At 33.0% G+C, this 17,374-nt stretch overlaps 1 protein-coding gene across 6 annotated transcripts in view; it reads left to right on the plus strand.

The window, feature by feature from the left end:
• The window catches only part of ATF2 (activating transcription factor 2), an 83,626-nt gene that overhangs the window by 36,571 nt on the left and 29,681 nt on the right, over nucleotides 1–17,374 (plus strand). For 4 of the 6 annotated variants that reach the window (XR_003513695.1, XM_027557110.1, XM_027557120.1 and 1 more), the window contains 6 exons: nucleotides 1,564–1,660; nucleotides 4,395–4,513; nucleotides 4,642–4,770; nucleotides 8,892–9,070; nucleotides 10,566–10,680; nucleotides 13,658–13,744. Coding sequence is in view for 5 of the 6 variants with exons in the window: in XM_027557110.1 (XP_027412911.1) it covers nucleotides 1,564–1,660; nucleotides 4,395–4,513; nucleotides 4,642–4,770; nucleotides 8,892–9,070; nucleotides 10,566–10,680; nucleotides 13,658–13,744 (726 nt within the window). In the remaining variant the exon portion in view is untranslated. The remainder of the gene's footprint in view (nucleotides 1–1,563; nucleotides 1,661–4,394; nucleotides 4,514–4,641; nucleotides 4,771–8,891; nucleotides 9,071–10,565; nucleotides 10,681–13,657; nucleotides 13,745–17,374) is intronic. The other 2 variants (XM_027557138.1, XM_027557146.1) reach the window with 2 other exon arrangements.

A 17,374-nucleotide genomic window follows, 5' to 3' on the forward strand; every position in this document is an offset into this window, starting at 1 on the left:
TTTAGTTAGCATTTATTGACTATTTACTATATGTTACATTTAGGGAAACTGAAATAGTAGGAGCTCAGTCTACTTGAAAGGAAATATGAAAACATCAATATAATAAAGGCAATGGCACCCACTCCAGTACTCGTGCCTGGAAAATCCCATGGGCAGAGGAACCTGGTAGGCTGCAGTCCATGGGGTCATGAAGAGTTGGACACAAGTGAGCAACTTCACTTTCACTTTTCACTTTCATGCACTGAAGAAGGAAATGGCAACCCACTCTAGTGTTCTTGCCTGGAGAATCCCAGGGACGGGGGAGCCTGGTGAGCTGCCGTCTATGGGGTCGCACAGAGTCAGACATGACTGAAGCGACTTAGTAGTAGTAGTAGTAGTAGGTGCTATAAACATGTACCGTGCAGAGCAAAATCAGATATAAATGACAGGGATTAACTTTTTACAGTGGGCTTGTGGGCTGGGCCAAGGATGATACAGGTCATACTTCTAATATTTAGAAAAGAAAGCGTAATAGATAGAAATATTTCTTTCTTTTACATTGTTTTAAGGTTAACCCTAAAGCTGCTATCACTAGTTGCATGAAAGGAAGTATGTATTGAGTTGAATAGGGAATGGTAAGACCACAGGGTAAGGAATCCATTTCTGGTAGTTCTGAGAAACCATGTTCATTATTTTAACATCCCACTTTTAAGGATATAGCCTAGAGAGTGAGTATAGATCTCTTAATTTAACATCTTATAATTATTTCTTTGAAATTAAAAAGTGCTCTATATTCAGTTGTAAATGTTGCTAAAGATAAGGAGCATCTTCATAAAGATTGATATCCAGACACAGGAGATATTTAAACAATGTATTTATTATATTGTAATCATAAATGTCACCTTTAGCATGTAGGACCTATCAAAGTTAAGTGTAGCTTTAGAAATAATTTTGCTTCATTTTTTTATGTAAGAGTATGATAAAAAATGTAAAACCACTTTATTCTAAGTTAAAATTTTTATTTTGAAATGAATTGCTTTATTGTATTGACTGCTGTTTCTTTGCTGGATTATAATCAAGGCATTCTTTTTTTATGTGGTAACATAAAGCACCTGATTTACTTCTTAATTTGTCCAGGAATAATATTTTTATAAGAAAGTTCTCATTTTAAAAGTGGTAAGTAACCTGAAATCTAAGTAAAATAACAGTACTTTGTTCAAAAGTCATTATACCGTGGAGTATATATTTCTACTATGATATGGCAAAAATTAAGTCGTCTATTTTTAGTGTCCAGATGAAATTTATGTAAAGTTTCTTTGCCTCAGGTTTTGTTTTTAAATGCTCTCAAATGAGTTAAGTGACCTAGTATTATCATTATTGCTCATTCTTGGGTAATGAGTTTCTCTGTGATTGAGACCTAGTATGTTTATCTATACTAACAGTAGATTCTTTATAGTTAACAAACTGCTATGTCTTTGTTAATGGTGGTTTTACATGTTGTTGTGGAAATGAAAATTTCCTTATCATTTAACTTATTTGATCAAATTGAAAATCTTAACTATATTTTAAAACTTTTTGCCACAGCGTTTTACCAACGAGGATCATTTGGCTGTCCATAAACATAAACATGAGATGACACTGAAATTTGGTCCAGCACGTAATGACAGTGTCATTGTGGCTGGTTAGTATATGCTTTTATTAATAGTTTATATACATATTTCACCTGGAATGTGCACAATTTTTGTGTATTCTCTGTAAATAATATAGTCTGGTGATATTCCAATGACTTCATTTACAATAAATGTTGGCAACATGTATTTTACCCATTACATTTTCATGTTTCCTTCTGACCATTCATTTCACATTTTTGTATAGTTTTCAAATGTAGACTTCAATATCATTTTTTGTGGAAGTTAATTAGGATCTGGGAGCATTCATACCATTTCCAGAACTTACATTTAACTGATAATTCAATTAATGTGATGTTTAGTCATTGTTTCTTTTAGCTGTTTACATCTGCTTTACAGTGCTATGTGAAGCTAGAAAATGATCAGGCTCCTCCTGTTGGAGAAAGCAGTTAGCAGACTTGTTCATTAGGATTTTGTTTATGTTTCTGTTTGGACTAAACATCTGTGTTAGTAAAATACTCTCAATAAATGGGGCTTAAATTCAATAAATGATTTTTATTTTCCTATGTTGCTCCTGTGAACATACTGTATCACCTAAATGGATGATTATCTTTCAGTATGTGAAAAGAGAAGCCCAGTATATGCATTGGTTTATTGTCCTTCCATGCTGTGTCAGCTACTTCTTTTTTGGGTATTTATAGATACATACATCTCTGTATATGTATACACACAGAAGTATTGTGATAAAATAATTTTATATAAAATTTGATATATAAATTTCAGTCCTTTTGTCATAACCACAGTCATGTAGTCCAAATATTCAAATTAATGTTTTAATTTTTTTCTCTTGTAAAGCTTAGGTTATATATTTGTAAGTCTAGAATTATATCTAAATACTGAATATTATTAATACTTTTAAGTTATTACCCAGCTTGAAATCAAATTATCTTTCATAAGCATTGCATATGATAATGAAGAAAAAAGATAATTCTTGTCATTCAGTATCAAGATTTTTGTCTTGAAAAAACTGGAGGTAAAACAGATAATTCACCAAAAAACAATTTGTTTAGGAAAAATGTAGGGAAACATTCAGCATATCTTTATTTCTATAAGTAAAAGGAAGCAGGTAAGAGTGTGGTGTGCATTTCTTTAAAATCCCATGTATCAGATATTGAGAGAGAAAACCAAAAATGCCAACAAAATAACTACAGCCTGGAAGTTTCACTCCCCTGAGCATGAAGGTCTTTCCTTCTCTGGAACTTCTTGCTTTAGAGCCATATCTCTCTCTGTAACATTTAACTCAAAAATATTTTGAGATTGGTTTCTAGAACTTACTTTCTGATCTGTTTACATTTAATGCGCTAGAAAAGTAGAACACATTTAAACATAGCACTTGACTTTTTTTCTTTAAATACATTTGAGATCAGTAGTATAGCGTAACTGTGTAAATATAGTGCATGATGCGTGTGATATATATTTGATGATCAATAGCCAAAAACCACATATGCATGTTTAAACAATTGTGCCTGTGTTGACTTTTTTCTTTCCAAGCCTGATCATTATAGTAATTGCTGATAAAAAATGATTTTTGCATATGTATTTTAAAGACTCCTCTCCCTTTAATACAAAATAGGAGCCCTCTCTTAGGCATAGATAAATCCTTTGGGCATGAACAGAAGAGTCAAATTTAGGTTCAGTTTACTATTGCAGTCATGATGGATGGACCTAGGTTGATACAAGAATGCTGGGCCCTTATTACCATTTTGTATGTCTTTGGGGGAGTACAGGTTATGTACATTGCAGACTGTTAGGTAAAATGATGACAAAAAGTCCTTCAGTAATTTTGATAATACTACTACTGTCTGAGGTAGGCCTATATTATATCTAATGTGTATGACAAATAGATCATTTTAGTGTAAAATATTTATATGTAGTAATACTCTGTGTGTACGTTGGGTTGAGGGTGATGATAAAACAGTAAGTAATGCCCACTCTAGGAACCCAGTAGTTAACAAATATATATTTTAATTTCACAGAAGGTTTTATGAGTATTATATCTTAAGCCAGGAGTCATCCTTATACTTTTATTTAGTTTAGGCTAGATCCTTGATGTAACTTATGAAGTTGATGCCCTAAAGTATATAAAATGTGAATAGAATTGAATGTGCTATTAATCCTAATCAATGTGAGCAAATAGCCTTGAAAATAATAAAACAGGCAAAATTCATAACTTGGCTGTTTTTCATTCAGTGTAGACCTTAACTAGCTATTGTTTTGTAATTAATATGTGCTCACATGTACACCCAGTTTGTGTTTTAGTGCAGCATTGTTTCATCTTAAGCTTGCTTTCATAATAGATTATGAATACTAGTGGAAGGGCCAAGTTCAAGCAAATATACATGTTCTGGTCCTAGTTTTCCCCAAATTGCATGTATTTTAAGCATTAGTAAGTTTTAATACTATAAATTTTTTTTAATTTGTGTTAGATAATGATAATAGTTTATCTCTGAATAGAGGATGCTTATGTCACTCTACTCAGAACCTGTGGAATAAGGAACAAGAAGAAATTCTTTTCATACTTTTATTGTTCATAAAGTTGGAGGAACTACCTTAAACTGCAACAAGAACTTAACCAAATTTTGTTTGCTTTAAAGGAAGAGGTCTTTCCAAAGAGAATTAACAGCTGACTGAACCAGTCTTGCTAATTCATTAATTTACTAGCTAAAATACTTTAGAGTCCTGTATGATACTTAAAGCTGTGTAATTGCTTATTGACATTTATTTCAGATCAGACCCCAACACCAACAAGATTCTTGAAAAACTGTGAAGAAGTGGGTTTGTTTAATGAGTTGGCAAGTCCATTTGAGAATGAGTTCAAGAAAGCCTCAGAAGATGACATTAAAAAAGTATGTTATTAACCATGAAATTAAAAGAGTGCTTCTGACAGAACAGTTTTCACTTGTTGCTTTCTTATTTTAGATAAACTGATTGGCTGTTTTTAAACTCCTAACACTTTCTCTAATTTGCATTTTAGATGCCTCTAGATTTATCTCCTCTTGCAACACCCATCATAAGAAGCAAAATTGAGGAGCCTTCTGTTGTAGAAACAACTCACCAGGATAGTCCTTTACCTCACCCAGAGTCTACTACCAGTGATGAGAAGGTTAGAAGTTTGTATTTACAGAAGAAACTCAAACTAAGTGGAAAAAAAAATCAGCATTTTCAGTAAAGTCTAATATTTGGTCTACATAAAATTTTAATGTAATATGCCTTAATCAGCATCAGGTTGTACTTGTCTTATATGTGAAAGCCTGTGAATACTCAGATATTTTAGGGAAAGAAGATAATTTGTTTATAGATAATTTTTATGACAAATTATTGGAGAGACTCATAGTCATTTAAGATAAACCTGTTATTTTTTTAGAGGATACATACATTTATAAATTTAATTTCTCTGGGTTTTGCTATTTTTTTTTGCTACTTTTATACAGTGATAGCTTAATTAAGAATCTTTGCAACTAAAAATTGTTTGAATAAAGGTTATTTAGACTTTTAAAGGGTTAAAGGAATAGCTACTTACTTCAGCAGTGATGTTTGGTAATACCAACTAATATGATGACGATGACACTGTCTTACTTGGTATAGTCTTTTTGTAGTAATTTAGTGCCTCATTCCTAGATCTGAATACTTTGGTACCTGGGGCCAACTGGGGTATATTATGTGCTGAGTTAACCATTATTACAGATATTTCTCAATTAATGTTCATTCATTAGCACATCTACTAAACACATTAATTTGGAGGCATGGGGCACAGTGAAAGGCAATGACAGTGTTCTTTTGTAGGTTATGTTACTCTAAAATCATAGCCTAACGGACTTTTGCCATGACAGAGGAGCTAGAAGTAAGGCAGAAAAGGTAACTATTTATTGATACCTAGGAATAAATGCTTTGACCATTAGGTGTTTTGTATTTTTTTATTTACTTATAATAAAAGTGCATTCTCATTATTAAAAAACTTTAAGAATCCAGAAAAATATAAGAAAGAAAAAAACACCTTCTACCCCATAACTGAGCAATAAGAATTACTAATATTTTGAAACATTTTTCCTAGATACATGTATACCTTTATACATAAAAATATACATATATGTATTAGGCTTCTGTAGTGGCTCAGACAGTAAAGAATCTGCCTGCAGTGCAGGAAACCCGAATTCAGTCCCTGGGTTGGGAAGATCACCTGGAGAAAGGAATGACTACCCACTCCAGGATTCTTGCCTGAAGAATTCCATGGACAGAGAGGAGCCTGGCAGGCTACAGTCCATGAGGTTGCAAAGAGCTGCCTAACACTTTCACACATATACAAGTGAATAGTTACATAGAAGTATAAAGGGATAAAAAGATAAATACCAAGAAGAATCATAGTTTACTTTTTTATATCATGTTTTAGACATTCAGCATTAATCAAGATTTTCCCATGCCATTAGAAAATTTTCCAAAGTCATATTTTTAATGTTTGCACTTTATTTTATCATTATCATAATGTATTTACTGATCTTGAATGTAAATATTGTTTCCACATTATCGCAGTTATAAGAAATGCTGTTACATCTTTGATATAAATACCTTTTACCTAGAGAATATTCCAGTCCCTTCACACTCAACAGTTTTTTCCTGCTGGTTGCTGCTTTATCCCTCTTAGGGGTATTTCTTTTTCCTGCATTCTTCAGTCATTAGCTCACACTGGGCAGGGCATAGTTATTCCAAGTTGTAAGAAGTAAATTCTGAGCCCCCTTCTCTTTCTCAGTTTTTTCCTTCTTAAATGCTCTCATCCAGACATGTAACTTTAAAAACGATCAACCTGGTTTTCAGATTTATATCAATCAACCCAGATATTTCCCGGATTTCCATATTCATATGCAGCTCTGTCTTGACATTTCCTTTTATGTGTCATCTTAAACGTAGTACGTCTGAATTAGAGCCCCGCCCCCCAGTCTTCTCTGTCTCAGTAAATTTTCTCCCATCCATTCTCTAGTTGGCTCTGGCCAAAAATAAAGAATACTTAATTCCCTCTTTTCCTTCTCAGTGAAACCAGTAGCATATCTTACCAAACCTACTTCCTGAATATATCCTTAATTTATCTGTTTTATCTTCACTGTCACAACTGTAGTCCAAATCATCTTTTACTTGAATAATTAACAGTTACCTTCTAATAACTGTTAATAATTATTTGTTAATATATTGTTCAGTTAATATAACTTTTAACAATTACCAGGACTTTCTACTTCCATCTCCAACCTATTTTCCATTGGCTGTATATTTTTCTTAATTGGTGGCTTTGTTTTTCTTTTTAATTGAAATGTAACAAATATGCAGAAAGTATCCAAACACAAGCATATACAGAATACATGTACATGTACATGTATATCTGAATATATATGTATGTGAGTGAAAGTCACTCACCAGAATACTGGAGTGGGTAGCTGTTCCCCTCTCTAGGGGACCTTCCCAACCCGGGGATCGAACCCAGGTCTCCTGCATTGCGGGTGGATTCTTTACCAGCTGAGCCACCAGGGAAGCTAGGATGTATATTTTTTAATATATTATGTCACTTCTCTGCTTAAAATCCTTCAGTGGTTTGCCTTTGCATTTAAGGTAACTCACACTTCTTCCATAAGCCATCATTGATTTAGACTTGTGTTCTTATCCAGCCTCACCTCATGCCTTTTCTGTGATAGTGTCCATCAGATATTCTAAGCTTTTTCCTCCCTCAAAGACATTGCTCTTGGTATTGCTTCCTTCTCCCTAGAATGCACTCCTCATCTTTTCAGTACCAGTTCAAATGCCATTTTTCAAAGAAGCTCACTTTACCTCACTATACTATCTAAAGTAGCCAACTCCAACTTTCCCTCAGTTAATCTCTCATGATTTATTGATATTATATTTATACTGTTAGCCTATAACACATTATTGTCCAAAATTTTCTTGTTTGTTTTACTTGTGTACTGTCTCTTTTCCTACTAGTCCTTCAGGGCATGTTGTAATTTCTCAAATTTGTCAAGTAAACAAAGTTCCAGTAGTACTAGTTTTATCTTTCTTCCTATGTAGCTTAATAAAATTCTGAGAATAAATGGCAGTATAAAGGCAAATTCAAAGAACATGGTGGACCAATTTTTATTCTAGTTATGGAGTTCTGGATAACCTGTTTTCTAATCTGTAAACTGGGGAAAAGACCCATCTATAAGGTTCCGTGTTTTTCTTTACTTTGGAAAGATCTTACTCCAGTAGTTTAGTTTTACATTCAAGGTATTAATATTACTTCACCTTTTGATATTGAGAAATTATTGGTAATGTAGAGATAGTTACCTGAAATTAGCAAACATTTGTATTACTTAAAAAAAAATTTTAACATTTCTATTATTGAATTTATATCAACTATAAAAGAGTCTCCTGGACCTATTTCTTCTTTATACAATATAATGATGGAGTAGGACAAGGAAGTCCCATCTGGATTTTAAGTTCTGTACTTCCATGAGCATGGAATTGTAGTTTTATTTTTTATTAGAATTCTCATGGAGTTATATAGCCAAGTTGCCCAGCCTAAGTTATTTCTAGATTGATGGTAAAACAAGTTGTACTGAAAAAACCACTCAGATGTTTTTTAAATTAAAATATTAACATTGCATTTGAAACAACTACTTCTACAATTTTCTCTTTAGTTCAGTTCAGTTCAGTTGCTCAGTCGTGTCCGACTCTTTGCGACCCCATGAATTGCAGCACGCCAGGCCTCCCTGTCCATCACCAACTCCCGGAGTTCACTCAAAGTCACATCCATCGAGTCGGTGATGCCATCCAACCATCTCATCCTCTGTCGTCCCCTTCTCCTCCTGCCCCCAATCCCTCCGAGCATCAGAGCCTTTTCCAATGAGTCAGCTCTTCGGATGTGGTGGCCAAAGTACTGGAGTTACAGCTTCAGCATCAGTCCTTCCAATGAACACCCAGGACTGATCTCGTTTAGGATGGACTAGCTGGGTCTCCTTGCAGTCCTGCCCCCAATCCCTCCCAGCATCAGAGCCTTTTCCAATGAGTCAACTCTTCACATGAAGTGGCCAAAGTACTGTATTTTCTCTTAATTAACTTTAAATAAATATTAATATATTTTGGGGTGATACTAAGTACTAAGTTTGTGGGGCTTTTTTAAGAGATGTGTTATATTCCTTTCATAAAGGTACATGAATTGACTTGGATTTTTAAATTTCATTGTTTCTCCATCTCATTACTAAATAGGAAGTACCATTGGCACAAACTGCACAGCCCACATCAGCTATTGTTCGTCCAGCATCTTTACAAGTTCCCAATGTGCTGCTTACAAGTTCTGACTCAAGTGTCATTATTCAGCAGGCAGTACCTTCACCAACCTCAAGTACTGTAATCACCCAGGCACCGTCCTCCAACAGGCCAATTGTGTAAGTGATTTGGGCCAGTCATTGAATTTTATGAATTGTTAAGTTTTTCTTGTCATGATTTTCCTAAGACATTTAATTATTCTAATTGTGGCCTTAGTTTTGTGTGTGTGTTAATCATTTTTGCATGCTTTTATTTTTGGAAAAAATACTCGGGTAATTTTTTTTTTTAATATAAATGTTTTCTAACACATTAGAAAACATATACAGTGCCCAATTTTAAAGACAAACTAAACAGATTGTGATTTTAAGATGATCTCTTATTTTCATGCTATTTTACACAAAACACATAAGATTATCTTTATCACTAGATAACATTTCTTTCAGGGCTTCCCTGGTGGCTCAGACGGTAAAGAATCTGCCTGCAATGCAGGAGACCCGGCTTTGATCCTTGGGTCAGGAAGATCCGCTGGAGAAGGGAATGGCTACCCACTCCAGTATTCTTGCCTGGAGGAATCCCATGGACAGTGGAGCCTGGCAGGCTATTGTCCATGGTGTTGCAAAGAGTAAGACACAACTAAGCGACTAACACAAAACATTTCTTTCAGTTTTTACAGGGAGTTCTCAAGAGTTTTCTGACAAGAATTTTTCTCAGTTAATATATTGCAGATTGTTCTCTAAGTAAATTCGTAGCTTTTCCCATTTTTTTCTTTTTTTCTACACTGCTTACATACATTGTACATTTAAGATGCAATTAAAACTAATTAAATTTTACAGTGTGCTTTGCAGTGGTTCAGAAATTTTTGTTTAATTACTTGAGCAGTGTATATATACCATGTATGATTTTTTGTGGGTATTTTGTTCATTTTATGAGAAATGGTATCAAGTTTGCATCTGTCACATGGGCATTTTCCTTGGGCTGACCTCTTGTTCGTTTTTTTTCTTCTAGTTTTATTGAGATGTACAGTGAACGCTTAGGGCTTCCCAAGTGGCGCTAGTGGTAGAGAACCCACCTGCCAGTGCAGGAGACATAAGAGATGCTGGTTCAATCCTTGGGCCAGGAAGATCCTCTGGAGAAGGAAATGGCAACCCACTCCAGGATTCTTGTCTGGAAAATTCCATGGACAGAGGAGCCTGGCAAGCAGCTATAGTCCATGGGGTTGCAAAGAATCAGACATGACTGAGCACACCACATTACATCCCTAGTACTTATATATCTTCTAACTATAAGTTTGTATCTTCTGACCACCTTTGTTACCATACAGAGATGATATTACATTATTAATGATTATATTCCTCACACTGTGAATTTCATTCCTGTGACTCATTTATTTTGCAACTGGAAGTTTGTACCTCTTAATGTCTCTCATCCCTCCATTCCCTTCCCTCTGGCAACCACCTGTCTGTTCTCTGTTTCTCTTCTGTTATGTTTATTAATTTTTTAGATGTCTCTGGAAAATTTATTTTTAAATTATAATAGTAAAAATACTTTTATATTTTTTAGACATCATTGATATGGATTTCTTTTTTCTAATTGCCCTTCTTTTGTTTTCCTTAGTCCTGTACCAGGCCCATTTCCTCTTCTGTTACATCTTCCTAATGGACAAACCATGCCTGTTGCTATTCCTGCATCAATCACAAGTTCTAATGTGCATGTTCCAGCTGCAGTTCCAGTAAGTTTTTAGACTATTTAATATTTTCTTTATAGAAAACTGATCTTTATAATCAGAAAATACACTTGGGGCTGCTTGATTGGTTTGTGAAACTAAGTTCAACAAAATACTTAATGTTGAGTAATATTTACTCATTGATATTTACTGTGATCGCGTAAATCTTTCAAGGCAAACATAACTGGATAAGTAACATTTTTCAATCCTCGAAATCTTAATTGTTTTCCTTTTATTTTTAGTATTAAGAACTAATAATTTAGTAATTAAGAACTAATTCCTAAGGTTCAAAAGGGAGGGGACATATGTATACCTATGACTGATTTATGTTGCTGTTTGGCAGAAACCAGCAAAATTCTGTAAAGCAATTATCCTTCAATTACAAAATAAATTTAAAAAATAAACTTAAGGTTGAAACTAAAAAAAAAAACTAATTCCTTCTTCAACCCATTTCAATTTGCTAGATTTGTAGAATTCAAATATTAACATAGATTTCTGTTCTATAAGAAGAAATTTATACTGGAACATTTATCAGGTAACTTCATGTTATTTTGATTATTAGAGAAATCATTTATAAAAGCATTCTGAACTTTTATGATCATGTTGGGTTTATGGAATTCCTTTGCTTTCCCAAGCATGTGAAAATCTAAATGGTCTACTAGAATGGACAATAGATAGTTTCCACTTTTCCTAATGAGAAGATCAAAAAGAAGTTTTTTGAAGGGCATGTTAATTATATAAATGTTGAAAGACATAGTAGTTAAATATCTACTTATACTATTCAGTAACTTAGTGAGTATTTAAAGGCACATTCTTCTGAATAATATGTTACAAATAATGCTTTTTTTTCTATTCTCACATTTCATAAAATAACAGAATCTTCAAGTGTGTCTTCAATATTCAAGTTTTTGTCATTAGAACCACTTTTTAAGGAGCCTCACAAAGTTTTCCGAAACACATTATTTTCATCCTCATCTAAATAATTTCAGTGTAACACTTTTTGAATCTACTATTATAATCCTGGAAATCTTACATCAAGTCCTGATACTCAAAAATACAGTCTCTTTTTATCACCTTGTAGATAGATATTTCTGGTCAGTACAATATAATCATTTATTGTATAGTTCTTAAAAATTATTTTTAAAATGCTCTTTACACTTTTGGTGAGATTATATCCTCATGAATATTAACTAAAATTACTATTAAATATTTATTTTATTAACTAAAGTGACCTTTCTAAGTATCCAAAATTAGCATTGATTGTAATATTTCAGATATTTCCACAAAATCAAGGTAATGTGTTGTCTTCAAATGGAACTTTGTAGTTCAAAATGCATTATTTGAGAGTTTTATAAGGACTCAAATATAAGGTGACTACTCTCTCTTTTCTCCGGATATTTTTGATGGGAAAGGATTCTTGTATCTGGGTTTATATGGTATCCTGTTAAATGTAACTGCAGTGAGAGAAACTGAAATGAAAAAGAGATATACTTTAGTATACAATAACTAATCATTCACTGTTGATATTATGTTTTTTTTAAAGGCAAAAGACGATGGAAAATCTGTTAAGTAGTAGTATTAGTGAAATTACTAGAGGTAATCAGGTTCTCCTTTGTCATTATGCTGTATTTAATGTATTAAAGAACTTTCATGTATATATTTTATAAATTTTATATGTATATATTTTAGAAAAGCAAAGTTCATTGTTGAAATTACTTTTTATGCCTAGTTATACAAGTTTTAACATTCTTTCTCATTCAAAACGGAGGTGTGACAGATCTATGAGAAATTTTGCATCACTGTGAATATTATTAGTTTCTGTAAGAAGGAATTATTAAAAATAAATTATGAGAATTGGAGATTAAAAATGAATGTCTCAGAAAAATTGACAAGTTTTGAAGGATAAGTCAGGATTAAGATCATTAAGGGTTCAGATACAGTTTTCTGAAGTTTTCTGATTCTGCAGTCTCAAATAATTTTATCAATTATTATATTTATATTACAATATAAATATTAATATATTGGGTTGGCCAAAAAGTTCATTCAGTCCCTCCCCATGAGATGGCTCTAGTAGCACTCAGTTGTCTTTAACTTCATTTGAAACAATTTTGTTAGATTGTATTGTGACAGCTGTCGTATTAGTGTACATTTTTTAAAAAAAAATTGAAATCGGTGAATTATTTATAGCCATTTTAATATTGAGGATGAAAGAAAACATTTTCAACACATTTATGCTTTATTATTTCAAGAAAAGTAAAAACACAATTGAAATGCAAAAAATAAAAAAGATTTGTGTAGTAAATGAAGAAGGTGCTGTGTCTGATAGAACGTGTCAAAAGTGGTTTGTGAAGTTTGTGCTGGAGATTTGCTGGATGATGCCCCATGGTTGGGTAGTCCTGTTGAAGTTGATAGTGATCAAATCGAGGCATTAATTAAGAACACTCAATCTTATGAGTTTGATAGCTGACATACTCAAAATATCCAAATCAAGCACTGAAAATCATTTGTACCAGCTTGATTAATCATCACTTTGATATTTGTGTTCCATGTAAGTGAAGTGAAGAAAACCTTCTTGACTGTCATTTCTACATGTGATTAGAAAGATAATGAAAACATTGCATTTTTAAAACAAATTATGACAGGAACCTAGAACACTTCTTTGCTCAAAAAGATAAAAGGTTTTGGGAAGACAGAATCATTAACTTGCCTGAAAAATGGCAGAAGGCAGTGGAACAAAACAGTGAATATGTTGTTCAATACAGTTCTTGATGAAAATGAAAGATGTGTCTTATTTTTACTTTAAAAACAGAAGGAACTTTTTTGCCAACACAATATATACTTTCTGTTAATGTGTAATATATTGTCATATACATATTAATATATACTTATTATGTAAATTATTATAGCAGCCATTTTGCAAATAAAGTACAAATCTCATTTTGAATATATTTTCTAGTAATTATTTTTCAATATCTTCTGATAGCTTGTTCGACCAGTCACCATGGTGCCTAGCGTTCCAGGAATTCCAGGTCCTTCCTCTCCTCAACCAGTGCAGTCAGAAGCAAAAATGGTAAGCAAGATTTTATTTGTTCTGTACATATCTTGACTCTGTTTTGAATTAGCTTTTTCAATTAAAGCCCACTTCAGATGCACAATTTAGATCAAATTTTATAAATTTGTGGGCCTGTACTACATTATAGGGGAACCAGAAAGTTTGGAAAAGGAAAGTTTTAATTAGCATAGTGACAGGGTACTGGTACTTGAAAGCAATTGAATCGATTGGAAGTAAAGTTCTAGTTTTTATCATTGGTTTGTCTGATGTTTGATGTGGCTTTTTAGGCAAACTCCTCCTGCTGGAGGCTAGGGATATTGCAGCTGAAACTAGAAGTAATCATCTGAAGGCAGCACTGGCATTATGAATGATTTTAAACAGTCATTCAAATGAGTAGAACAGTATTAAGAAAAAATTCTGAAATAGTATACAGGTTAGTAAACATTATATATAAAGGAAAACCATATTTTTGACTTGTGTTTCAAGCACTAAGAAATCGATGTTAAGGGGTGAACTATAGAGTAGGAATCAGAAGACATTTTCATTTTACTCATAATTCTTCTGTTCACTACCCCCAAACAAGCCACTTTAATTTTTCTGAGACTCATTTTCCTCATCTGTAAAATAAAGGGATTAAACTTTGATTTCTGGGGTCTTTCTTAGCCTCAAATCTTTCTTACTTGCTAACTTCTTAGTAGATGACCTGAAGCTGCTGCTAAGGGGTGGGAGGATCAGTGGGGTAATTTTCTTTTAAATCAAAATAATTCTCCCTTCTACAATTTAACACACTTTAGAGCTAATTTTTAACTAAAATCAATCGATAGTTGTTAGACACCTATTATTTGTTTCAGTTATATGCTAGGCACTACACTGACATTATAAATTTGTACACATAAAAACCATTATGTATTATTGCAAGGCTTTAAATTTTTTACTGCTATTCTCCATTAATGCAAATAATCATTCTGAATTTGGCATGTGATAACTTTTTTTTTTTTAACAGTAAAACTTATATACTGTCTGAATAAATAATAGTTGGTTGAAGAGTATTAAAATTAGCTGGTTATTGATGATAGTGAAAGAACTTGAAAATCCAAGAGGACAATTTTTCATGTAACACCATGTTTAGGTCAAAGCCATGGAACTAAGATGAATCTTTTTCATTTGTTAGCAGAAGACCTTCACTAGGAATGTGTTTTACACTTCCTACTTAACGTAACTAGTATAATGAAAAAATGAATTAGTGAGAACTATGTAGAATAGAATAGAAGTTAAAGAGATCCTGTTGTTGTTCTCTGCATCTCAGAATACTTTTACATATTCAGTGGACTTTTCCCTCCACAGTTTGTAAAGAACAGATCAGATTTAAAGAAATACTTTTGGCTATAAGATAGAAACTAGTAAGCTTCCCTGAATAACTGAATAAATTTGAGAAATTTAATTAGTAAGAATAAAAATACTTTGTATGCTTGTACACTGAAAAATACCAAAGCTGTATTTCACATATTTATGTATGAAACACAGTTATAGGTTGAAGGCCCCCCAAATTGCATGGGGAGTCACAAATTGCCTCACTTAAATTTAACAGTCCAATTAAATTTCTTAGTAAAATATTGCTAACATATAAAATAGCCACATTTAGGTGATTACCTATTTTAATTGGGATAGTAAATAAGATTGTCCTATTTTTTAACTAAATAAAAAGATTCAGAAATTAGCCTCCCCCCTCCTTTTTTTTAAGCTTTTTGTTATGGAAGATTTCAAGTATTATATACAAAGTAAATAAGATTCTGTAATGAATCCCCATGTGCTCATCACCCAGCTTCAGTTATTAGCAATGTAACTGTTGTTCTTCCTCAGACCACTCCTTACCGTCACTGAATTATTTTTTAATAAGTCTTTCTTAAATGCAAAATTTACATAGATTGAAATGGACCAATTTAAACTGTACAATTTAAGTGCATTCATGTAACTCACCTCTATTATGGTATAGAACATTAACATCTACCCATGTTTCTTTATGTTCCTTCCCTCAGTCCATCTCCCCCAGCTGTTAATATTTATCACCAGCAATGTAAATAAAATCAATATATACTCTTGCATTCAGTTAAGTATATGTCTGTGAAACTTATCCATGTTGTTGCATGTTCTGTAGTTTCTTTTTATTGCTGCGTATTTTGCTGTGAGTATACCACAATTTCTTTATCCATTCTCCTGTTGCTAGAACTTTGAATGGTTTGGTTTGATTGTTTCTAAACTTGAATTAAAATGTCAGTGTCATTGATCTTCTTAATTTATTAAGCATCAGGGGGCTAAAAAGATTTACTAAATAAATAATTGTATAATTCTAATGGGAGAAAGTTGAGACTAGATTCATATCCTAGTGCACAGAGGTTTTTTAATGATCAGATAAATGATCATAGGATTGGATTCTTTTCTCTGTCAGTGATAGAACTCTTAATTCCATTCTCTCCAAATGAATGGTCCCCAGCTCACATCCCCTAGATTCATGTTACATGTTAAATAATTTTTCTGACTTTTTACCAGTCTGAAGCCCCCCAGCAAACATTATAATTTCTTCTTTAACTGCTTCAATTGGATTTTGCTTTGTTGTTTTCAACTCTTTGAAAATATTTAAACATCCTCCCTGTTTGATTCTGCATCTCTGCTAAGGATTTATTTGACCTTTGTGGTCACAGTCTGTTAATGTTAAATAGTACAGCAATAGTAACTCTGCTAAAATGTGGTTAAAAAAAAATGTTTGAGAAATGGCAACATTGGAACACAGAACAATAAGTAGTACACTATAGCTGAAGAGAAACTTACTTGTATCCTAAGATAGCCAAGGATGCTTTTGCGGTGGCCTGGTTTTCATGTGCCCAGTGCTTACTGGAAGATTTATATGCATTGTGTTTGTTACAAATATTTTAAAAAGATCTTTCTTTTTTTTTTATGAAGAAATTCTTTCAGGACAAGTTGTGCTTGTTTTGTTTTTTAAGAACTTTGAGTTTTTGGAAAAGTAAAAACTTAGTTTAAGTAAAAATGTATGGGGGGGGTCCACAAATAAAAGATTACCCAGTATTTTTTAATACTCTAGGAAAATTCCTGGGATCTACTGTTTTCTACAAAATTGCACTGGCTCTCACCAAATGTACATATAGTTTAGGGGTTTTGTTTGTCTTTAAGCACATTAAACCATAGATATTTGCTACCTGTGTTACTCTTCTAAAAAAACAAATTTCCTATGTAATATTTATAATCAAAAAGTAACTCATCTGAATAAGAAAATGTTAACCATCCAGGAGTTTCATTTAAGAAGATTTAGTTAAGTATTTAAGATGTATTCCCCAGAATCATTTCTTTAAGACTTGTGTGACAAACTGAGAGAGATCTTTGCACACAGTGGGTAGCTGGTAGGTTTTCTGCAGGGGGTTTCTACTGAGAGCTGACAGAGGGCATCTTGGCAAATGTTCAGAAACCTACATTAACTTAGTTGGGCCCTGCATGGAGCCTCATGTTCAGCAGAATTCTTCTGACCTCCCTCTGCATGCCAAGCTAATGAGCAAACACCAAATGAGCCCACTCCAACGAAACAGACTCTTTCCCACCCTACTTCATTTTCATATGTTCTCTGGGGGTGGGGAGCAA

Source organism: Bos indicus x Bos taurus, chromosome 2, assembly GCF_003369695.1.
Source record: "Bos indicus x Bos taurus breed Angus x Brahman F1 hybrid chromosome 2, Bos_hybrid_MaternalHap_v2.0, whole genome shotgun sequence".
Taxonomy (NCBI): domain Eukaryota; kingdom Metazoa; phylum Chordata; class Mammalia; order Artiodactyla; family Bovidae; genus Bos; species Bos indicus x Bos taurus.